Genomic DNA, 26,038 nt, shown 5'->3' with positions numbered 1-26,038 from the left:
CTGGAGAGAAATAGTGCCTTAATATCTTATGAACCTAAGTTCATTACTACAGTAAAAGGCCATCTCTATCCTCGAGCAATATCATATAAACATCATTTTTGTCATTAGTGAAACATCCAGTTATCCAAAATCATTTTTAGATCATTAGAAAGATTGTTATTGACTTTTCAATAGACCTACACTTTATCTTGGACATGAAGCTTCAGGTTTTCCATTGAATAAAGGTGATAACATACTTACTTTTCTGTCTGGCCAATTATATTTTGCAAATATTGTATCATATGTGTCCACAGCCCCATCAGTGATCAACATTATGGCTTGGCTGCAAATACTTCCTTGTCCTGTGTGATTGAACTGTGAAAGGAAACAATCATGAGGTACAGTACATTCCTGTTAAATGAAGATAGATAGGATCACACTGGATAAACACATATTTTGTGAAATCTCTAGTATTATTAGTAGCAGATGAAAATATTCAGGCTGAAAACAGTTTATCATAGATATTATGTTCTTAGTGAATGGAAAAACAAGAAACACACAAAAATACAGCACTTCCCCAAATTGAAACTGTATTCCCCTGTTTTAGGTAGATGATAAGGATCGATGCATCTATATAGGGTTTGCTTTGATTTAAATGTCATTTTAAAAGTACAAGTTAAAAAAGAAGTAATGAATGACTGATGATCTTTCTGCAAAGTAAAGATACACAACTCCTAGAGAGACATATGACATTCAGATTCACTCAGGATTACATTCCATATGTCATTTTCTATGAAATATTTCTCTGGGAGAACCAAGTTCTTGTTTGTATATTTTGAGATTCTCCTCTTACTGGAAATGAATATATATAAGCAATTCAAGTTGCTGAACAGCAGCACTTGAGCACAGGTACTTAGACAGCAATCAACATATCCTTTGGCATATGCAAAGGGAGTTTCATCATTATACAAATGAGATTTTCTTCTGTCAAAGAGCAAGCACGTTGGACTGAGTCATAACATAAGCTTTGATCTCTTGATTCTGGAGGTGGTGCTCTGACTTTGAATCCACTGGCTCCGTTTGTTTCGGTTATAGAGTAGGTTCTTATTTTTCCGTGTACTTATATATTTAAAGAACCTAGGTGAAACATCTGGCTTTTAGTAAAAAAAGAAAAGCAAGACTGGAAGATTATTTGATTTTTCATTGTTATGTATGAACACTTTAAAAAATATCCATGAAAAGATCAATGAACTGGGATATTACAAACAACTCTATACACTGGGCTAAAAGTTGAATACAACTAATGAAAGAACAATCTCCTTTTATTCTCTTCCCATGTAGTTTTCATGTACATTATCAAATTCGAGGTCAGGCAAGGCCTCATCCTATGCCCTGTGTCTTGATGTTGAGAAAGCCAAGCAACAATTACCTTGTTCCACCTTGCCAGCCTGGTTGTGCCCCAAAATAGGGTGGTCCCATTTAAAGGTGAATTGCCTCGCAGGGACTCTGACCACTTCTGTATTCATCAAAAATTATTCAGATTATTCTGATCTGATTTGGTGTAGCAACTGCTCTGCCTTTAAGCTTTCTGCAGTTTACTCACCCTTACATATTCACTATTCTTCCAAAACTCTAAAAGTCACTTTTTCTAAAAAAAGTTCAGAACTTCTAAAAATTTCATCTTTGTAGAAGTGCCTGCAGTAGAAAAGGGTGGATGGTGGGTTCCAGCAGTGCTCTGTCCTCTTTTCTTCTGCCTTCACACTTCTGTATGTGAGTAATCACACCCACATTCAACAATCATTTCTATCTATGCATTTCTCCCTCAGTTTCTTTTTGAGCAAAAAAGAATCTCAGCAAAGAGTAATAGAAATGTGTTGCCTAACAGGCAGCTAATGTGTGTTTAGGTATATTCTGGTCAGTGGCTGGTTGAAAATTCTTATCTGTGATACTTGCAGGGCAGACTACCCACAAAATTCTTCACTCATGGCAGTTTTTCCAGTCTTAACTAGAACTAGAATTTTTAAAGTGGGATTCCTTCATGATCTTAGATTCGATATTTTCTCATAAAGATGAAGCTACTTTGGGAAGGGATATATTCTTCACAGGGACAATGTATTTGGAAAGTGACAAGGTATCTTAAAAGAAAAATTAATGAGGGGGGAATGCCTTCATACATTTATTTTAAAACATCACTCTGTGTGCATCTGCATTATTCTACATAGTTATCTGAATATTTTGAGGAATGAGATTCAATTCAAATACTTTGATGAGTAATATCTTCTCATATTTGTCTAAAACTTTAATTTTATTGAATAGCAAGAGTGATGAAAGTGTTTTCCATAATAATAACAATGACAAGGGCCTTATGATGAACTACAATTAACTCAGTGATTCATCAGTTGGCTGAAAAAACTTCAGCGCACCCTGACATTTACTGCATTTGGTTGTGATTAACAGTCTTTGAAATGTCATAGAATTTTATTTAATTGGTTATGATTTTTTTAAAGGTAATCACTACAAAGAGTGCATTTGTCACCAAAAGAGATAATTGCAGTTGTCACATGACATAGTAGGTGCCCAACTACTGTACCAAGCACTTCTGTATTCTTACACTGTATAATGTACACTGCATAAATTGATGATTGGAAAGAATTTGGAAGTGGATTTTTAAATGTGCTTTTCAAAGACATCAGTATCAACCATCTTCAAATCTTAACAACCATAGCAAATACTGAAAGGTAAATTGCAAGGGAAAATCAACTGAGTTTAATTGGTGTAACCCCTGAACCATTCTAAAATCCAACCAGAATCTTAATAGACTATTTATGCAACACAAAGCTTTCTCTTTTTTTTCCTTTCCTACCTGCCCCCCTTCCTACTTCTTTTTTTTTTGCTAATGTAGAAAAGACATCCTTAGCTAACTTATAGTTTACAAAAATAGATTTCTGACACATGAAGGTCACATCCTGTAAAAAAAAGGGGGAAATGGTTTGCTGTACTCTTTTAAGGAAAGATTAAGTAGCTTTTTTTCTAGGCTGTGCTGCTTAGCAGAAACTTCCAGAGACTTTGTTGATATGCCTGTATATAATGGAAAATATTTTTATGCTGGCATTTCTGAAAGTTTATATGCAAGAAGGCTTGAACCTACTATACTTCCTTTTATAGTATAAATAGAAACAATCAATATACCACCTTGCATAGATCTGAACACATGCAGCATATCCCATCATGACCTAACAGATCTGTCTCATGGGTACAATTCAGTACATGGGATATCAGTTCCCCTTACTCTCAAAACTATTTTTATTCAATGAGATTTTTATACCACATTTATTGTTATAACTTCAGTTACCTCACAGATTTTAAAACAAAATAAGACAAAACAATTCTCATTTCAGGAACTCTTGATCACTGTCTGTAACGTGAGGTTTTTTTCAGTTTACACAGATTTGGAAGACCAGCACAGAACAACTCTTGCATTGAGGCTGGCTGCTATTTACTGCTGTGTTTCTGGTTCCTAAGACTATACTTGGTGCCCATAATTCTTAATAAGCTCTCTAAAATAACCTAGAGTGTTCTTTACTTCATGCACCTTTTCCCATTGTCATTTTTGGCATGCACCACATGAAGGCATTAGTTCCACACTGTCTGGCTGAACACACGAGCAGTGGGTGGAGGAAAATCCTCCTTTTTTTCATTTTAGGATTTTATGCCTGGAAAGGAATTGATCAATATTGTCCTTCAAGATGAATACAAAGGCATTAGAACCATTAATTATTCTATAAATGTACACTATAAAGGAAGGCACACTTCTCAAGAAAAACCTTCTGGAGAATGTTTTGGTTTGAGGTCTCCTTTGCAAGGTGCCTCCTTCAATCAAAAGACAGTTTGCTACTTAGTTTAGATGAGATTTTTCATCTTCCAGCAGACTAACAGATTTTAATATTTTTTCCCCCAAATAACTGATTATTCTTAAGGAAGAGGGGGACGGGGGGCAGAGGAAAGAAAAGAAAAAAAGAAAAAAAAAAAGGAAAAAAGGGATAAGATACCTGTATTTGTGACTGAAATTTTTCTTTCCAGAACAACCCTGGTAAATATGAGTGATAATAATAAAGTTTCTAAAAATACTATTTGGTCTAGCTCAATCTTTATTCTATAATCTACTAATTCATGAGTTATGACCATTTTTTCTGAATTCTTAAAATCCAACTGAGGTTAGTTAGGACGCATATGAATTCTAAAGCTACATGATTTTTAAGATATAGAACTCATTACTGCTACTGTTCACTTTCCCCTTTCTTTCCTTGCTTTTTTCCAATGAACATCTCCAAGAAAGTATATAGTCAGCTGAGTTAAAATGTTGCTAAAATTGTTGTTTGCTGAAATGCATAGACTGACAATATATTTTACTTTTGCCAGAAATGACAAGAAAAATCTCTCTGAAATACACTACATAAAATCACCATAACCACTAAGACTGATGTGTACCCTCTGAGCAAAAGCAGACCCTGCACTAGATTATCTCCATGATCATCATGTTCACCTCCTAGAGACTGTATTTCTGTTTATAGACATTATTCACGGGAATGTTATCAGAAAGTTACCTGCATGTTTTTGGCAGACAAATAGTTAAAACAATACCTCTGAGCTTTATATTTCTCCCTCTATCTTAGAGCATTTCAGAAGTACAAAAGTGTTCAAGTAAATTCCTTTATATAAGCAATAAGTGATAATTGTCATGCCAGAAGTCAAACCTATAAACCATAATTTCACAACTCTAATAACAGTATATTCTCAAAGTGTTTATGAATATACATATTCGTGTCATTCTTGAAATATTAGCTCTTCCAAATAAAAAAAGAACAAACAGTGAAATTTGCATGTTACCCTGGGATTTTTTAACACATAGAATGGTTGCTGAAATAAACCTTATTTAACGCACACATGTATGTATAGGTGTATATATAGACACAAAATACATCAATATAAAACATACACATAAAAAAAATGTAGATTTGTTTATACATTCCACCACATACAGATTATATAGAATTCTTATTCTATAGATAATACATTACTACCATCACATTTTTGAGTTCTAATTTATTATTTTAAAACTGAAATTGCTAAACAGCAAGAAAGGTGTCCCGAGTGTAAATCTGAAAAGTATGAACTTACTTCATTGAGCATGTTGAAAGCTTCATTTAAAGCAATGTCCAGCATTCCAATTCCTTTTGCAAAAAGTTTGTCAAGGTGTTCCCTGAAATGCTGAAACATGAACACAAAAGTTTTATTCGTCAGGATGTTGTCACAACATACTTGTTGATACCAGTGATTATTTCTGAATACTTTAGACCTACTTCTTAGGCTTAAATGGCTGAATACACCAATTCATAAACCAAAGTGATTCCCCATTAATCCTTGTGGACTCTTGAAGTAACACCAAACTAAGGATGTGTTAGAACAATAATAATGCAAAGGTATCACAAGATACAGTTTTGGCTACTTATTCCATCAAGTAATTTTCCCTTGGTTGCTTTTATTTTTTTGTGTTTCTGTATAGTGGTATCCATACCTTCTTCTCACTTCACATAATGATTCTCATATTCTTTCAAATTATTATTCCATTATTATCACAATGCCTATGCAATATCAAGAATGAACACACAACATAAACAGATTATCTAAAATTAATACTAAATTATATAATCTCTAGTGTATAATTCAGTTCACATGATCAGTCAGAAGAACAAACATTTTCTCTCATCACAGCTCTATTTATACAGGTTCTGAAAAGTATACTGTTGATATGTGAAGAAATACAATAGTGCCATTTTTTTGATACAACATAGTAAAAGTGGTAAAAAACTATTCCATGCACTATCAATTTTTTAAAAAATCAATGTTTTCTGCCTCCAGGCTTCAGAGTTGACAGATGCTACAAGGTGATTCTGCAAAAGGTTAAAAAAACCCAAATGCACATGTGGTTTGGTCTTTGACTGGAGGAGTTTGTAGTTTTTTATTTGTTTTTTAAACCAACTCCATTCTCTGTCTTGTCTTCATTTTTTTTTCGAGAATTTCAGCACTTTATGTCCACCGGAAAAAAAAAATCACAAAACATGCAAGTTAACTTTTCTTTCTTTCCCTACCTTATAATACCACGTGCCCTCAATGTGTGGCATTAACTGGATTCATGCCAAAACAAATCACGTTTTATTTCACAGGCAGCACAAAGAATGGCTTAATCAGACTGTTCACTCTACATCTGGCTCAGGATGTTTATTAGCAAACAATCAAAACATACTGTTGTACTTTCAGAGAGGCTGCTTGTTTACCCTCTCAAAGAGTGGTACCTTATTGTGACTTCAAAGGGTGTACTATGGACACGACTGTAACCTGTCAGGCTGTTGTTTTAAGGAAAATCTGTAAGGAGAAAAGCTCCAAATTTCAAACACTCATTTTTTTCCCCATTTCAGACATGTCCAGGCAGTACAACAATGCTCTGCCAGCCATGTTATAGTGCCCTGTTTGGTACTGGAAAAGGCATTTTAAAAAGCATTGCATTATTTGAGTATGAGAAAAGCAAAGTTTCAAACTAATATTCTTCTCAAAATTTCTCTACAGCTTGCCCACACATCCCCAGCTCCCACTCAGTAATTTCAAAAGCACTGCAAAACAGAAATGTGTATTCCAGCCCTTATAGTAGTGAAAAAATGTCAGGGCAGGACATTAACCACTGAAACATCAGTTTGAAGAAAGAGGGATTTCAGAATGAGATAAAAAACACCTGAACTCCACTTTCAATAACTTTCAGGAACCAAACAGATCCCCAAACCCAGGAGTTCCCTGCTCTTAATGAGTCAAAAAGCTTATATTAAACTTTACATCTTAAAGAGCTCTCTTTAGTAATAAATTGTACAATGTTGGTTCATCTCAGCTTCTCTTTACTATTCTATTGGAGCCCTTACAGACTAATATCTGAATTTTCTAAAGTCTGACTTGGATATCTGTCCAACTGTGTGCACAATCATCACTGGGCAACTGTAAGCTTAATTTCCATGTGCAATACCAGAATGTGCAATATCTAATTGTGGACTCATATACCTAATTGACATGCATAGTCTTGGTAATTCTGAATGCAAATTAGGCACACAATTATGACAATCAGCTGCTGATGTCTGATTACAAAATTATAGGGTCAGAGCTCAACAGAAGTTGTGTCTTATTGCAGTGAGGAAGCACAGACACGTTCAGCTGTGGAGGTATTGATGATGTGGAAGTGTCTGAAAAGCATGAGATGAAGAGAATGAGGATACAAATCCACTTGTGCATGTCAGCCAGGACAATTCTTTGCATGTACCTACAAGGTTTCAAACTAGAACAGAAGCAGTGCACACACTTGCTCTTGTGCCATTGTGTGCTGCTGTTTGTTTCTAAACACCGTCCACTGTCAGAACCACAAAGTCCCAGTGAGCCCAACAGCTGATAAGAATCCATGTATGCAAATCTCTTTGATTTGCTTCTCTTCTTTTCTTTTTACATTGTGTAAACTTTGTTAGGACCCTCTAAGTTAGAAGCAAACCAGCAAATGCATCCGACGGGCCTGGAATCAGGAAATGGGTTCCTGTCCCAGGTGCAGTTACAAATATGCCTATTTGAAGAAGAATGGGGTTTACTGAATGGGGGATACTGACAGTGCTTTTCTAAAGAAGAAAAATCATATTCTCACACCTATTTCTGCTTAAGACACATTTTATTATAGCCTACTTATGATTATCAAAAAATAAGGTACCACTTAGGATGAGTAGGAATATCCAAATTAGATGGGATTACAGGACCATGGATTCAAGCCTATGAATAAAGTATTTTCCCCTGATTCCAAAGAGGGAACAGTTCACAACTGATATGGGCAGCAGAGATTGTACAGTTACACTGGAAAATCATATTTGCTATTAATTGTCTGAAAAGGGGGAGCTTCCTACAGAAAAGCATCATTAACGGGTTCAACATTGCTCCAGATTTCTTTGTCAGTTTTACTGCAAGTCTTTGTTATTAGTTCCCATACTCATCCATGCATGCTGTAACTCCAAATATTCCCCAGACATACTTGGCAAAGATTTATCAGATTTGTGAAGATGGACTACATCAGCATATAAAGCAGGAAAGAAAAAAAAAACAATCAGGAGGCATGTGTGAGGTCGGAAAGTGATATTTACTGGTGTGTCACAGGCAAGTTTACCCACATGTGCTAACAGATAAATGTGCATCACATCTGTAAAATGCATTTAAGCATCATCCCATTTAAAATCCACTGCCAGGGCAATTCCAGGTTAGCTTGCTAGTGATAATTATCCAACCACTTGTGTTTCCTAATATGTTGTGTTGGAAAATGGGATTTTTTTTCATAAAAACAATCATAAAAACAATGCTGAACCAAAGAGTTCAAGATTCAATATGCTCACATTAAAAATAAATTCTCCTTAAGTAAATTGCTTGCTGCAATAGAAAACTTCAGACCAAATTTCAGTGCTCTGGGGCTAACTGAGAGATTCGGAGGTCTATAATAGCTAGACAGTTTTAAAAAAAGAGTAGACTTCAGTGAGACTTTACTGGTTTGGGCTTTTTAACAGCCAAGCAATGCTGTTGACAACCTTTTCTTGAGATCTGACAGACACGGAGAGATAAATATGCAGAAGTAATTTGCTTAAATAAAATTCAATATGCAAAATTTGTATTTACCAACCTCTTATTGGCAATTTCACTCAGCTTCTTTGCTGAATCAGTCTTCTGGTTATTTAATTTCTTGTAATTGCATAGAAAAATAGAAGCCCTTTGGAAGTTATACACTACATCTGTCTATTTTTGTCATTCGAATTTACACTGGGGTAAGTTCTTGATTTAGTTTGGAGTTACTGTGCCTATCTGTGCATCTAGAAGATGATATATTTCATCTGGAAACGTTTACAGAGAAATGTCCTCAACCCATATATAGTACATTAAAAAAACATATAAAAGAGGAATGTATATTGTAATATTGTTACTTTAAATCTGGAGTTACATTAAATCAGATTGTCATCCGATTCCTTTGGGGTAGGTAAATTGTAACATGGAGTTTCTCAAAGATGAAAACCTCTTGGCCCAAGAAAACTGGTATTAAAATAGGCAGTTCCACATGTTTGTAATTTGTGGAGAAAGTGCAGACGGTGACAGAATAGTGTCTGAACTATTTCCCACTCTTTTTTAAATTTGTGTATAGCAAATTGATATACTTCAAGGCAGCAGCTGTTTAGTGCTAATGCCAAATTATAAAATAGTCTGGTAAAATTTGAATATACCTTACATATTTTATATTACTAAACCACATTTCGGTTCACAGATTAATTTCAACCTCAGTTATGCTACCCAATGTAATTACAGATTTAATTCTTGTGATAAATGAAACTTCAAGCAAGATCTGCAAATTAGGGATAGCTTACAGTATCCACAGATCTAAACTGAACCTTCAGGGCAGGTATGTGCCAACACAGAAATTTCTGACAATTGCTGGCTGGAAAAACTTAGAAGTAAGTGGAGGAACCATGACACCTGTCATATCATCTGACATTATAATTATTCTTAAAACAAATTTCTATATTGTCGTATTGTAAAATGAAAGTTGAAACACTATATCTTGGAAGAAATCTAGTACTGGGATGCCTACTTTGTATCTTAGTAAAAGTGGAAGCACATATACTAACACCACTCACATCACTGTCATATTTGAAATTGCAACTTTGTGTTTTATAAATAAAAGACAAACTTCATTCAATAAGGTTTCCAAAAAAGAGGATGTTTTCTGAAGCTGTATCTGACAGAAATTCAAGGTGCAATTAAATCCTCACTGCTCTGAAAGCTACACACAACGAGCACTTATGGAACTAACAATTCTGCAGAAAAGTAATAAAACAACTTGACCAAAACCTGTGGAAATTTCTAAATACTTTATACTAATTATGTTAGCATCTCCTTGTAGGTTGCTGCTAGCAGTAAAAAAATAAAGTTAAATGAAGATTTACAACTCAAAACTGCACTACTTGGCTTTTTTTTAAGCTGGTTGGGAGCAGGTTTAGATACTTCGAACCCTCACACTTTCTTAAAGAAAAGCATGTTACTTGATCAACATTCTGGAGATTCAGGGCTGAAAAAACTGTTTTCTCCAACCTTCATTCCCTTCCCATAATAAAATCACATGAAAATATTAAACTGCTTAATTATATTAAATTTATATGATATCCCTTAAAAATCTACTGTAATACACTAGACAGATATTTGTTAGTGCTCTAATGAAGGAGTGGTCTTGATCAAGTAACAGGCAAGGTAAGGCTTGTTCAAAAACGAATTCTTGCCTTCACTACACCAATCCCTATGAAACCTGTACCAGCATCAAGAATCTTTGGCTAACTTGGCTAATTCATATCATATAAATTAAAAAATAAATCTAACTTTTCACCCCTTACTGTAGCTGTGAGAATAGAGTTCAGTTCAGAGATTCCAGTTGAATCTTAACTATTAATTTAAGTAAAGTTGCAACTGGAATACAGAGTGCACATTGTAGAGGAAAAGAAGGAAAGAATGCGGCTTCATCAATAATAACTGCGATAGTATTCAAAGAGAAATGTAACTTCCTTGCTCTGTGTGCACTTTGTACAGATTTACTCCAGTGGCAGGTATATGTTCTTACCTGAAAGACAGAGAAAAATGAAGGGGCAGGGGGAGAAGGTTGGAAGTGGGGTTTATACTATCTTTCCTGATGCTTGGAACTGAAAACTAAGATACATTACTCACAGAGTGGATATAAGAGGGCTACAATGCTTTAAATGCTTTTTCATACTTTAATGAGAGTTGATTTTTTTTCTTTTAGGTAATTATTTCCCACACTGTGGTCCAGAAAATAATGGTAAGTGGTCTAGAGCCAATGTGTAGAATTAACACTGTGTTTACAATACTGATTCTGTCCCAAAAAGTGAAGAGATGTGGAAGGGAGCAAGAATGACCGTGTTTCACTCAGAAAATGTGCAAACCAGACATCAGTATCTTTTTTTTTCTTTTTCTTAAGACTAATTGGATTTTCTGAAAGTCTGGCTCTCTGGAAGCCTGTTACATTCCCTGCACATTATGGATAAGAATTTCTGCAAGCCATCCCTGAATGTGAAAGAGCCTGTTCATTTGCTACCCGTAATCCCATCGAATATTCAGCACCAACACCATTGAGAAACACTCATTTCCCAGGCTGCTACAAGCCCTGAGGCTGAAGCTGTTTCCTGTAGCCTACCAAAAAATATCCTTATGCTCCATTCCCTGAAGATGCTCCCAGGTTTCATCTTACCTAGCCAGGCTGTGCATGGGAACAGAATAGGCTCTGGCTGTAGCCCAAGTGCCTGGGGCAAGAGGCTGCTGGGGGTGCCAAACACAGGGTTCACTTATACCTGAGCCTTGGAAAGCCAGGCTGTGGCTAGGAGAGGGCTCAGGATGAGCAGGGCAGAGTCTGTGCTGGCACATGGGAACCCTCTCAGCAGAAGCAAACACTACATCCAGCTCTCCCAAAAACAGAGGATGTGGTCTCTCCCCACATCCAGCCCCACGTTAGTGTAACTTAACCCTATTTATTCTGCTGAGAAGTTGGTTTGCCCCTTAGCTCACTACAAATGAAAGGCAAGTGATATGGATAGCTAATCTTCTAGATCTATTTCTACTTCTTTGTTTTGTTAAAGTTTAGAGATTAAACTCTGTTCAAAGGACATTTGGCATGTTTAACTGACATCCTCAGAGTAGAAAGATTCCATTTGAAAACATCTGAGACTTACAGAAAGACAGCAAAGTAGTTCTTCAATAAATACTTTCAAGACAAATACAGACTGGGGTACTGATCCTGTGAAAGCAATTTTTATTTGGAGTTATTGAAACAGCTGCTTTCCGCATGAGATTAAAAGCTCCAAACATCTCAAAGTAATTCCTTATCTCTGCTTCTAAGAACTGTATTTGCTACAAGTGATGTCAGATGAACCCAGCAAGGTGCAGTTAGCAAGAACTGGGGTGTGCCTCTGTGTATGTTGTGGGGAGATTTTTTTGTTAAGGATCATTTAATGGGAGTTTTTTATATTGGCACTCATGTATTATGGCTTAAAGAAAAAAAAAAGAGACAGAGAAAAGGAGAGAGATATGTACTTCCAAAATGGTAGAAATTAAAGTTTACTCAGCATGAACTAATAGTTTGGTAAAACTGGTTCTATGCCTGCTTCCAGCAACAATGCTGCATTAAGTAATACCTGTCTTAAGTAAGGTCAGGAGTATGTATAGCTACAAAAAAGAGTATTAGAGTGAACTGTTAAAAATCCAGTCCCTGCAATTATCAGAAGTATAGATCTGCTCTTTCCACATAAAAGAAAACTATAACAATATGGAATACCATTCCAGCATTTTTTGATTGTTTCTATTTAAAGTTATAATATGGGAATAGACATTGCACAGAATCACAGAACATGCCGAGCTGGAAGGGACCCACAAGGATCACCGAGTCCAACCCTTAGCCCTGCACAGGACTACCCCCAAGAGTCACACCATGTGCCCAAGAGTATCATATTTTTGGCAGCAAAAGGAAAAAAATGTCCTTTTTCAAACGGTTATATTTGTTTTGGTGCTAAGATATTATACTGGCAGTAAGAGATGTGGCCATCCTTGCACCCATTCAGTTGTGGAGAATATTCGACATAAACACAAAGGATAGAAAGTTCTGGGATGAATATATAGTTCCATCTTCAGACCTGTGTTGCATATGTAGACATATATAAACTGAAACAACAGACTATATGAAAACATTGCCTGAAAATCACCTGTTCTACTTTTCCAATACAGAAACATGGTTACATTTTCATGATGACTGTTTGGAAAAACTAAATAACACAGTGTTTGTCATTATATATTTTTCATGTTTGTTTTATCACTTAGTAAACAAAAGAAAGTGTTATTATTACCAGTGAACACGCAAAGGAGTATCTACCTTGTAAGACTGGTTGAGAAAGTGTAATTTTATCTACTTTTTTCTGATATTACAAGGGACATGTGGCAATTACACAGGAAAAAAAAATTACAGAAGTGTGATATATTGTCAGACTCACAGAAATGACAGTAACAGCCCAAATGACTGAACACTTCTGATGAGTTTCAAAACACAGCTAAACAACTCTGATAGCTTTTTACCAGCTTTGGAACAGACAGTGAACAATATCTTAAGACATCTTCTTTCTGTGTGCCTGACCAACAGACTGTGAATTCAAGAGAACCTTTTCCGGTTAATTCAGTGAGTTTTTGATGAGGCCCCCAGGTAAATTTGCTGTGTCAGTATATTCAAATCACTCAGCATCACATCATACAACAGTATCAGATATTTCAGAGGGCTGTTTGTAACTGAATTCAGGAGCATGATAACTGAATTAGTCATTTAAGATTAAGTGGTTGTCCATCTCCTTGGAAAATCTTTACTTAATACTCTGAGCTATACTCAGAACAATGGCACTTTTGTGCCTTCAAGTATTTAGGTAAATACATTTTTAACTTCATCACACTAACTAGAAAAACAATAAGAACATATAAGCTCACTTAAGAAAGAAATGAAGATTGACGAAGTTGTGGCATATACAAATACATAGAACTATTAAATGCTACCTCTCTCAAGTTTATTCTCTAGTTCTGATCTGTCAGTGAAAGTACATTACCTACCTTAGTGATATAAATAACTAGAAAAAAAAAGGTCATATTTAATTATTCCTCCAAACCTTGAATGTATTATTCAATTTACAGGCAAAATAAAGCACAAGGTTATTCCATAAATAAATAAATAAATAAAATAATTTAGCAAACAAGAAATTATATCAAAGATTGCTCTCAATAACAAAAAATGAAATTGTACTTAGTTATTTTGAACAATTGAGCACAGTTCATAAAATCTGAGCATCATCTGGGTGGTGTAAAAACTTTTTGATTAATTAAATTGAAATGAATCTGACATTAAGTAACATATGGATGCATGATAACCTACATTTTGATCAGTTGCAGAGTGATGGGAAGGTTAACAGTAGGATTAATTCCAGACAGGACATCTGGGCAATATGTTTGAATCTTTAGGTTTGTGCCTAGAACTTGCACGGATTTCATATGGCTCATTAACTACACCCACAATAAAGTGCTCATTTAGAAAACTGCATCACAGTTCACACAAGACTTCAACACCAAATTGTTAGAAACAATTCATTCCACATAGTAACCAAATGATATTCAGATAACTACAGTGGGAAATATCAAGTATACCAAGGAATCAGCCCACAAAGAATAATTTCTGTAGAATGTAAGTGTATATGTAGGTAAAATGCAAAGAACTCGTGAATATTACAATGGAGTAAAGATCAATGTAACAAGATCAAAATAATTTTGTCTTGCTACACATAAAAAGATCCAGCATTGACACAGTTCAGTGTTTTTTCTGAGCTGTGTTTTTTACTTCCTATAACATCTCATTGACAACGTCAGCAAAAATGAGCCACCACACTGGATGTTGAGCTGAAACTCCTCTGATTAGCCTCTAGTAAAACCAGAGAACTATTTAAAGAAAGAAGCATAACTGCTGCCCCCTCCAGCCATCAGCAAGACTCGCTACAGGTGGACAGATCACTTTAGGAGGACAGGAAGCCATAGCAGGGAAGAAGTTCTACAACAATACAAGTGGCTTATTGGCTTAAGGCTTACAGGTCTTTCCCTCTGCAAGAATCAACTGCCTTATTTCATAATTTTACATGGCATAAACAATCTTACCTGACCTTCCTAAGAAGTGTGTCAGAGTAATGCCTGCACGGAGCAACTGAATTTCGATGGCAGGCAATAAACTAAACTTCAAGCTCCAGATTCAAACTGAGATCTTTCTTAAAATGCAATTTTCACTGAAAAATTCCATCAGGATATAACTAATTTGAACATTTTTACAGAACATTCTTGAACGTTCTGCATTATTACATTGACAGACTTGTTTGGAAAGCTAAATTCTTTTGTTTGTATAGTATTACATTTGTATTCATTTGTTTTGCGATTTTGTTTAAACTTCAGTATTTGATTTAAGGATGTAATCTCTTCCTCAGTAATTTTTGGTAATAGAATGATAGTTCAAATTAAAGCAGCTGAAATATTCTACTTAAAATAATTACCAAACTTTATTAACAGTATATTTTCAGTGACTTCTGTATTTTTCCATGAAGTTAATTCAACTGCATTGACTAGAAGGTTATTTCTTTTTCTTCCTACTGAGTCACATAAAACTCCTTTGAAATTGCATGAGGAGAATAATTAATAAATTCTAATAATGGAATGAATTGTCCTGGGAAAAGGTCATTATGGCACATTTTTACACACTGCATCCTATCTCTCCACCGTTTTGTTGCTTTCATTTCTTACCTCTTTGTTGGCTCTGTCTGCTTGAACTAATGTTCCATTCAAACACGGCTCTACATAGTGGAGTTCTTCATTATACTATAGAGAGAAATACAAAGTATGATGAAAAATTTAATTAAAAGTTTGGAAGATACAATATAATTCAACGATTTAGAACTGCAGTGAAACATTCACAGAAATCAAAAACAAAAGGATTTTGTTCATTTTAAAAAACTGGCTGTGTTTTTTTTTCCTTTTACATGATTCTTAATTCTTCAGAGGTTTATACTCCTAAAGGAATATTTAATTGAATGGATGCCAACACTCAGGTGGAGTTAAGGGTACTATACACAGTAGCTGGCAAAAATATCCTGCCAGGTTGAAATCTGGATTAAGAGGTCAGGTTTGATACAGCACAATCAAAACTCCCAATTCTTTGCTACATACAAAAAAAGTCCTGATAAATATTTGTGGCACTGGCTAGCATTCTAAGTTTAATACTGAAGGTTAATACTGAAACAACTACACCAAAAAAATCTGTAAGCTTGAATCAATCCTGGAAATGTTTGACAATTGTCAGAATTTCAGTCAAGCAGAGGGGCTTATTACGCACTAAGTCAGGAAGATGTGACAGACCTTGAAGGAATTATGTGCTTATCTTGCAAGGTCTAAGTAAGTTAGATAGCCCAGTCCTACTTTCAGAAGCATCTCAAGCATCAAAAAAATGAAGGCTCATCTGCAGTCAGTAGACCTTGCAGACTCATGGATGCCTGACTGATATTTGGACTTGATCGTTTAAATCTTTAAAACCTTTCAACACAGGTCAAATTATTAAAGCAGTACCTTCAAAGAGTCTAATATAAGTTGTCTAGATAGGGCTTTAACTTAATTCCTCCTCCCATTAATTTAATCCACTTTAGAAGTTATCACAGATCAAACTGGCTTTGCATCCAGGCTTTAAGCAGCTTCACCCTTTCACAAGGCATTGAGTCAGAACATCCACAGTAAACAAAAAAAGACAACGCATTCAGTCAAGTCAAAAATAATCAGGGAAAATATTTCATTAGATTATGTCTCATTAGAATCTATTTTTTTAGATTAATACATGCATTTTCTCCCTTCTTAGTCCACCTCAGTGGGAATAAAAAAGCCTTGCAATGAACAACTCGTCACAGATGCTGCTTAGACAGGGCTCTCTGTCACTGCAAGTTCTCACTGTCTCTGCCTGTAGCTCCAAGTTTATTCTACTCTATTCAATTCGACAGCACTCTTTTCTCTACACCATAAACCCCTGCAACCTGAGCCACCTTGGACACCTGTCATCACCATTCATTTTAACTGTGCAGTACTCACCATGCTCATCATTACATAATTACTCTTGCACAGGGAAGAGTATTTAATTTGAACTGCATGAAGTTATTGTTGAGGCACTGTGCCAGACTCAATCCTCAGTTATAAGGAAATATAAACCCAGAGTAACCTATTATTGCTGGATATACAGATGATTTACAACAACATCAACACAGTAACTGGTTGTAGAGAAACAAGGAAAAGTGCTTGAAAGATATTTACACAATTTTTGCAGTGGATTTGCATGCTTCCTTAATTATTTTATTCCCATCAATGTTATTTCAGTATATGAGAGAGTGTGGACATATCTATTGTTCCAAAGGTAATACAAAATACAAGGCAAAGGCTCCTAGAATACTTTAGAGTCACTGAGAGTGTCCCACGTGCATCTCAGTCTCATAACAGTTTATTGATCTGATAAACGATGTACTTTCCCCTGTAGTTTCTCCCTTCAGACTGCCTTCCAATCTATCTCCTGAGAGTCTTTGCAAAATAATAGTGCCAAATCTACACAGCATCTCTTATTATAGTCCAAAGGCAAGACTATATTCCAATCTATTGTAAAGAAAGTACTGAAAATCTATAACAGGTTCTGGTGCACCAGCCTCTTCTCCCAAGCCGTTTCCTGTCCTCACACAGGTTTTTCTCAGCATGTTCTTTAATCAAGACACTTTCCACTTAAGCCTGTTCTTAGCTTGATTTCTGTAGCTGTCATTACACATCTCTTTATACGACCCCAAGCACAGTGTCTGCAGTTGGCCAACATGCAGTAAAATGCTGTAGTCTACCTTTCTCTCAGTCAGTGTCTCAGTTTCAAACACCTGCACGAAAGCAAACTCAAGATTTCCTAATGTTGTAGTACCACCATATTTTTTTACAGGCCCATCACCACCAGCAAACATATGAAACAACTTCCTACTCTATCAGACCTTGCATCTAAGTAGCATAATTTCTGTCCACTAGATTTCTATGAGATTTATTTTAACTACTATTTTGAGTAACTCATCAGGCTATTCCCACAGACACGTAGCTTCCATAGCTGCCAGCTGCACCACATTCCAGAGAGATTCCCAGTAGTTTCCAACTATGCTTTTAGTGTTACTCAGTTGTGCAGGATAAAGGATGCTCAAGCTTTCACAGAGGACATGCTTTAAGTGCCCTCACAGTCCTACTTTACAGGAGCAACCTACTTCAAAAAAGGATAAATAAAAATGATTATTCTCACAGAGACAGCACAAGTGAGATACATACATGGTTCTAGCACACTTGCACAAGTGGTACATATTTTCCTTAGCTTTTTCCATATTTATCCTTTGTCATATTTAAGCTGTCTGGAGCAAGGTCCACAGAAATAAATTAAATGCAACAATACACAGATAAAAGGCTTCCTGCTATATTAAGCATACTCAGATATCCAATACAGTCCAACCTAAGATCCAACAGTGAAGCCAAACCAGAAAAGGAATGAATGGAATTCAAATTTCCACTAGTGTTTCCATGGGCTACAAGTGGCACACAAGCACAGCCCACTGCTAGGAGGGATCATACAGAGGTTCCCTTGGGCTGCTGTTCCCTTTTCCAGGCTGTTCACACATGACCTGTACAGAATCTCATTACTCAAGGAGGCTAAAAAGTAAATTTATCCATAGTCCACTCCGAAGGACTAAAAAATAGAGATTATGCTGAAACCATTTATGATGGAAAATGCTACATATTAAAGCAGGGAACTATATTACTGTGCTTTGAATTAACAAATACTTTTATTCTAATCAATTTTGATAAAATGGTGTGGCTAAAGCAGTAAAATTAACATTCTTGCCTCAGTTAATATTTTGCTAATTTAATGGGGAGTTTGCATTTTTATAAAAGCATTTAAAAAACTTCAGCATTTGGTAAAATTAATACTTCTTTTATGATAATATTGTTGCTTTAATGCTTGACTTGGAATTACACTTCAAAGCAAATTGGAAAAATATGCCTTTTCTCTTGTTGTTACAGGCATCTCTGTTCATGCACCAAAGAACTGACCTCAAATTTTAACACAGGCAGCACAAAATCACTCTTGTGTTTCAATAATTTCTTGCAGTTCAATCATCTAGTCCCTCAATTTCAGATGGATTTTACAACAACCTACCCAGGAAAGCTAAAATGATTTTAACATCATCCTTTTATGTTTATTCTCTGGAAAGACCTGCACTGAATTCTGCTCTCTACTATACATACATTTATATATGTATCCACATATACACAGATACATACAAATATTTCTTCCAATAGTCACTGTGCATAATAAAGCCACCCCGAAAGTCACAGTCACTCAGGCTCAAAACTTTTGCTTCATCTAATAAGTACATTGTTTGTCCAGATTTCCCACAATAACAACACTCTTATTCCACCTTAGAGTTCGGCCTGGGAAGAGAAGGAGGTACTTGGCTGTTTGTCCAAGACTTCCAGATGTCCAGGCTGTCCCCACAGAGCAACAATTTGGACAGGCCTTTCAGAGCAATCAGTCTGAGCTGTGTGCTGTGTGAAGAGCAAGGCTTCACCATCTGGGCACAGAGGATGTGTTTTTGCACACATTGCACAGCTGGCCACTTCTAGATACAGAGACTTGCTGTACGAGCACAGATCTTACGTTACAAAGGGGATTTCTTATATGGACATATGTGTATGTTACCTTCAAATGAAACTGCTGTCACATCACCAGGCTGTGTCGAAATCACAAAGAGTAAGATATAATCTCACTCAAACATCTGTCTACAGATAAAAGCTGTATGGAATTTTCAGTGCTTTCACACCAAGTAGCCTCTTGTGTGGGCTCTGTTGTCTTGTGTTTTGATCACTGAAACATCTTTGGTCTTGACAGAATTCATTTGCCCTACTGGCACTTGGTCAAAGCAATGCTTCAGAAGTAATTTTTGCTGTTAATGTAGGTCACAGTGACTCTGTCTTTACTGTGTACCCTCGCTATGTGTTTAACACACCACATTTTGAAAGAAGTTCATGATTCAGACTCAGCCTACCTGTGCCCCTCCTCATTGAAAGGTCCACTCCATTCTCCACAGCACAGGTCTCTGTTGCTAATTAGTTACATATTCAAGCAAATAAATTTTGTGGTTTCTTTACATTACTGTTATTTTTTTTGCCCTGTGAGACAGCAAAGCATGAAGTTTGTCATGCATGAGTTTGGGAGGTTTAGGTTAGATATCAGGAAAAAGGTTTTCACCAGAGAGTGGCTGGGCACTGGAACAGGCTCCCCATGGAAGTGGTTACAACACCAAGCCTGACAGAGTTCAAGGAGTATTTGGACAACACAGTCAAGCACAAGGTGTGATTCTTGGAGTGCCCTGTGCAGGCCCAGAAGTTGGACTCGATGACTCTCCCAACTCTACATATTCTATGATTCTTTGACTTAGTCCAAAATGACTCCCTACAAACTCTTCCCACAGGAGAACTCCAAGGCAACAGGACAGCACTTCACCTCCTCACTGCCACTCTTCCTTGTTCCCCCTGCATGTGGTACCTCTTTCAATGCAGTGAATAATTTCAGGTCCATATTTGCACAATCACTAAACCATCAACATCCTAACAAAACTAAACAGCTGAGCTGGTAAGCGTAAAAACAATTCTCAGCCACTATTTCTAATTATTTGAGCAAACAAACACACATCCATCCTAAAAGAGGTTATAGAGGAGACAGAAGACAGCCTGGAAAACAGGGAGGAAAGGCTCAGTTTAGCGTTTCTTTCCTTTTCTCAACGCCCAAATCAGTGATCAGAAGTTTGTGTCATTGGCAATAACTTACGTTAAAATTCTGTGACTCCATGCTGTTTTACACACAGCTCAGTTCACTTTCAATTAAATTGGAAAAAATGGCAATTAGTTTTTTCATAGTTGCTTTTTAAAAAGTATTTACACAGTATTTCTGCTGTACTACGTAGACAAAATCATTAGCTTGGATTCAAGCTACATATGTAAGAAACTTCACTTAAAAAAAACATATTTCCTTTTTCTTCCTACATCCTTCACAGTAACTATCACAACTACTGATAAACACAGAGATTATACATCAAAAAATGGCTGGTCAGGCATCTTAATAATTACTTTGTTGAAACATGCTTTCAACTTGCAGAAGTTATTTAGATTACAGTTAATCACAATTTTTTGAAGGACAGTAAACCTTCTTTTGATACAGTATGTAATTATGTCTTTATACTACATGAGTTTCTGCTAATTATGCAATTATCATGCAAGGAGATTAATACAAAAGATATTCTGAACTGCTTGCTATCTGTTAAAAACACAGTATATGCACATATCCATAATTCATTCTCCATAGAACCTCGATTTGCACTGGTGTCACTGGGGTCATTTATTTCACAAAGGGTACTTCCCTTTTAGCAAAAGAAAAGGCCAAAATCCTCCTTACATTCATGAAGTCAAAGACATTTTTAGGATTTACGCATTTGATAAAACCATTTATTTATAAAATATTAGCAAAACAATATCAGCAAAGGAAAATTTATAAAACCACCAATTCCTCCTCCCCTCCAAATCTAGTTCTGATGTCAGTTTTGGACTTGTTAAAGACATCCTTACCCACATGATTAACCCCATTACTCTTAAATTTAGTAAAACCAACCCCTTGTCATAGATTTAAAACATGTACTTGTACCATGGAAAACTAACTACTGATGATCTGATTTCTCACTGTTAGTAATCACCAGCAACTCCTCTGCACAGCTTACACATACCCACATTTCAGATTCCCACTGAGGAAAATATGAGCACTGAGCAGCTATGTTGGCATTTTGTCATGCCATAAAGGCTTCAGCAAAAGCTGGATCTGAATCTATTAATTCTCACATATTAATCACTTTGCAATTTGCACTGTATTGCAGTAGCTGAGAGGGAGACAGGTGGAAGGCAAGAGGAACACAGAAACACCCTGAATTTAAAAATTAAGGAAATACAGGAAGTTCAAGCAAACTAAAAAAACTCACATATTACAAGCCCCAAAATCAAGACAACTTGTTTAAGGGATTTCAAATTGCAAGTCATGGACAAACAGTCTGAAATCTCTGTCACCTGAAGAATCTTGCATTGGAAAAACACAGTGGCTGTCCACTGGGTTCAGATGTCACGTTATCCATCACCTGTCTGCAGCATTTTTCAATTGGCTTTTGTGATGTAAAACGTGACAGATGGCAAGAAATGATGGAAGAAAAAAAAAGAAATCCTGAGACACTCACAGCAATTATATTGAAGAAGTCATCATCTCCAAGGGTATCCAAAATAGATGAAACTGTCTGTTTTGCAATAGTCAAGCGAAGCCCTTTCATACTGCCACTGACATCCACTAAAATTACCACATCTTTTGGAGAAGTTGCTGCCTGGATGTACCTGAGACACAAGACAGAACAACTCCTTTTAGATACGAACTTTTTATCCTTTCAAATTTCTTAAACACCTGTAGTCATCGCCTACCATTTTCTGTTTCTGCAGTCAAATGCAATGACTCCATTCTCATCAGGTTCCCATTTAATTCCTGTTTAAAAAAGAGAGAATAAAACATGAAATTACATTTTCACAGTACCTGTTCAAAATGTATCTTTGGTATTGGGGCTAAGTAGGGGTTAATGGAGTTTCATACTTTAATCTAACAGGCAATGCCATTATTACATAGGAAATACTGGGGAAAAAAAAATTAATAAAATAAGACCATCAGAAATAATCTTTTCCTCACTCCTTTTTAGCCTACTGTGATGTGAAAACCTCTGAAGGCCTACTATGTTCATTGTACTATTTTCACAAAAGTGTTTTCACACTTGGCCTTTGGTGCTGGCAAGCTTTATCAGGTGCCTGCCAAGTCCCTTCCAAACCTTGAGCACTTCCTACCCATGGCTGATCTCAACAGCTCCTGTTACACCAACTGCTTCTCTCACAGGTCATACTCCTGATGTTTTGCTCACATCACTGTGAAGGGGTAATATCTCCTGGTTGTGGGTCAAAAGAAATATGATAAAAACATTTCCAAAGGAAAAAAAAAATGACAGGGCAATTCTTCCTCTTTTATTTTACACTCATTTTCGAGCACAAAACAAGAAACAGCCTCTAAAAACAAGGACTAATATTTCTCCTACCCTGAAATATCACGGAGCTTGGGAACTGAAATACAATCTAAAACTAACACATGTAGCAGCCATTACTTTCAGGCACTTGCAGACATACAGGCTTAGAGTGAACTTGTTTAAATCAAGACTTAAAAAAACATGGGTTGCTAAACCACGTCAGCTAAAGGAACAATTCCCACTATGGGCCTGATCCAAAGTTACAGAAGCTGAGAAGCAATGTATTTGACTTTTTAGTTTATTATAATGTGGTAAATTTGGTATGGGATTAAACATAAAACTTAATAGGTGAAAATACCTATTTCAATAGAAATAATACAAGTGATGTAATTTCATTTTATTACAATTTGTGAGAAAATAAACTTTAAAGCAAGTTTTTGAAATCTCTAAATGTAAGTATGTCAGGTTAAGTGGAAGCCTAGAAGCTGAACAACAAATTATAATGAAGTCTAACTGTATGCATTGATAGAGCACATTATTTAAATTCATTCCTATATGAAGAGTCTAATCCTTTTGCCCTCCTTCTTCACAGTCTGTTTATAAGATATTTTTCATGTGTGTGTATATGCCTACCTGAATAGGAATATTTATGAGTACATGAGTTATCATGAGGGCTTCACCCCCAAAATGAAAATTGGTAGAAAAACTTCAGAAGGTTGAAAATGTTGATTAGAAATATCTCTCTCTGAAAACTAGATAAAGTAAAACCAAACCTGCAAATATCTGTTGAAGTCAAGATTTGTGACAGTACTCTGGAAATTTTCAACCATAGAATTCTTTATTGTATTTTAAGTAAGAACTTCTGTACTTCTTACCTGGATATTGCCTGAAAAATCCTTTTGCACTTCCAAAGTACTGCCAGATGAGAGAAGGGTCGCGATCAAAATTGTCAACAAACACCTTATTTAAAGATTCTGACCAATAAACTCCATTTACAATGGCCGGATCTAGAAACAAACAACAAACAAACAACACACACACAAAGAAAAATTATTTTATCTAAGTAGAAGCCCTTGAACTCTATCATCTTCAGCTCATTCGATACCCAAAAATCTATTGACAGCAAACTATTGTAGAACATTTTTATTTTCTTTTGTCAAATAAATGATTCAAAATAAATTATTTGCTCAAATAACAGAAGTATGGTTAAAACAGAGCAGAGACACCAGGTACATTTTTTTAGATAAGTTAAAATTGCTCATTAGACCATCTATCTTAAACTACTGTATCACTTGTTCTGAAGAACATAAATAAGTCAATCTAACAACAGATTATTTACTCAATTTACCTTCCCTAAATGCGTGGAATGTCTCATGGACACACTTTATATTTTTTTAACCTTCAACTTGGTAAGATCATTCTCACTAAATCTGAAAGTTTCCATGTTGGAACAGAAAGTGAAATACTTTTTATTTCACACTTGAATTATGATATACGTACAAAGACAAAATCTCATGACAAATAACACTAATATTATTAGGAAAACACTGAACCCACATTTCACAACATTTACTCAATTATCTTTTATTCCCATTAAAAGTAAACTACAAAGTAAATCCTTGATGTTGAAACTGTTCTGTTTAAAACATCCCCATCTATCAATCCCTGAAAGCACAGGCAGCCCAAGAACATTTTAAAGCTGCAGATTTGGTTCGATAGTGGGAAATGAGAAATCAATGAACATGTCTTAAAAACTTACTGAATTTCAAACCATGAGTTTTGAAAGGTGAGAAATAATTAGGATATACTATATTCCCAAATCAATCTGTATGTGAAGTCAGCAGAACAGAAAGGAAAAAACTGAACTGAAAACACAGCTGCATTATTTAATTTGCAAAAGTGTGCATACGTGAATACACAGTAACATTTGCTCAAGCATTTGAAATAAAGCATCCATTAGCTTGCAAAATAATGTTGCTAGACTGATTTCTGAAGACTGCTTGGAATGTTATTTTAACGGAGTGGAAAAAAGGTGAATTGTTATCTTCCCTCGCATTCATCAAGAAAAACAGAAGAAAAAGGGAAATCTCAGCTACACAAGTTTGCATGTTGCTTTCACCTAAATATTTAGGTTTATATAGGTGGAATGTGAAAAAGCAAGGTCAACAAAACAGCTGTTGTTTTTAAAACCTGTCAAGTATAGTTACTTGTTTCTCTAGAGGATGAAATATACACTTAAAATCTGTCCAACCAGACACATATCAAACAAACCAATGTCCTAGTCCAAGGGTACTCCTTCAGCTTAGTCTAGCTGGCAACATCCATTGTCCAGTTGTTTCCCAGTCTGCAGTTACCCCAGTAACAAGCTGTGACCAAGACATCACAAATTAACTGTCAAGACTGGGATCTATCATCAGTTTATAAAAATATGTTCCTGTTTCAGCACTCCAAAATGTGAATCCATTGTTTAGCATTTAAACATTACCTGAGAGGTGAAGCCCTAAAATGAGAATCCTCTCCTCAGTCCACTGGAACTTCCCAGTACTGGTTCAAACACTGATATTCTTATTCTGCTTCTATACACAAGTTCTAGTGGAGTATCTAAATCACTAAAAGTTGCTGTGGCATTATTGACTCAGCATTACAATACTGAAATAAGGTGGTAAGTTTAATTCATCTTTGAAAAGAGCAACAAAGTTTAGAGGGTCGGGTTTTCTGTTCGTTCTGTTTTTCTAGTCTTGTTAGAAAAACCTGCTTAGAGTTAAAAAGAAGGAAACATTTCTCAAGCCTCCAGAGGGCTACAAGATCTTCACGTGCCCTTCAGTCTGCAGGATCAGTGAAAAGCCATACAAATAAAACAGAATAATTATACCCTAATTTATATTTTAAATAAACTGCAGTGGTTCTTAGCAACTTACATTTGGACCTCATTCCAAGACTGCACATTGTACCTTAGCGTTTTACTATCTCATCAATTCCTCACATGTCTCCTATCCTGGATCCCTCGAAGGCTAACTTTTAATGCCCTTCCCTAATAAACCTGTGCTATAGTGCCACTCATGTGAGCAGAACTTTCACTCTGCCTTCCAACCCAATAATAATTTTCTTTGAATTCTATAAACACTCCAGTTCCATAAGGTCACGGAACAACTTTAGTCAGCCACCTCTTAACCTTTAAACTGAAT

General features: G+C 35.9%; 1 protein-coding gene across 5 annotated transcripts in view; it reads right to left on the bottom strand.

The window, feature by feature from the left end:
* The window catches only part of CACNA2D3 (calcium voltage-gated channel auxiliary subunit alpha2delta 3), a 409,434-nt gene that overhangs the window by 199,737 nt on the left and 183,659 nt on the right, over nt 1–26,038 (bottom strand). For all 5 annotated transcript variants that reach the window (XR_003536951.1, XM_027700391.1, XM_027700390.1 and 2 more), the window contains 6 exons: nt 23,729–23,860; nt 22,270–22,330; nt 22,035–22,185; nt 15,457–15,531; nt 5,158–5,247; nt 241–354 (listed from right to left, as the gene is read on the bottom strand). Coding sequence is in view for 4 of the 5 variants with exons in the window: in XM_027700391.1 (XP_027556192.1) it covers nt 241–354; nt 5,158–5,247; nt 15,457–15,531; nt 22,035–22,185; nt 22,270–22,330; nt 23,729–23,860 (623 nt within the window). In the remaining variant the exon portion in view is untranslated. The remainder of the gene's footprint in view (nt 1–240; nt 355–5,157; nt 5,248–15,456; nt 15,532–22,034; nt 22,186–22,269; nt 22,331–23,728; nt 23,861–26,038) is intronic.

The sequence above is a fragment of the Neopelma chrysocephalum genome, unplaced genomic scaffold (genome assembly GCF_003984885.1).
Source record: "Neopelma chrysocephalum unplaced genomic scaffold, ASM398488v2 Primary Assembly neopelma1_147, whole genome shotgun sequence".
Lineage (NCBI taxonomy): Eukaryota > Metazoa > Chordata > Aves > Passeriformes > Pipridae > Neopelma > Neopelma chrysocephalum.
This window is presented reverse-complemented; position numbering and strand designations above follow the sequence as displayed.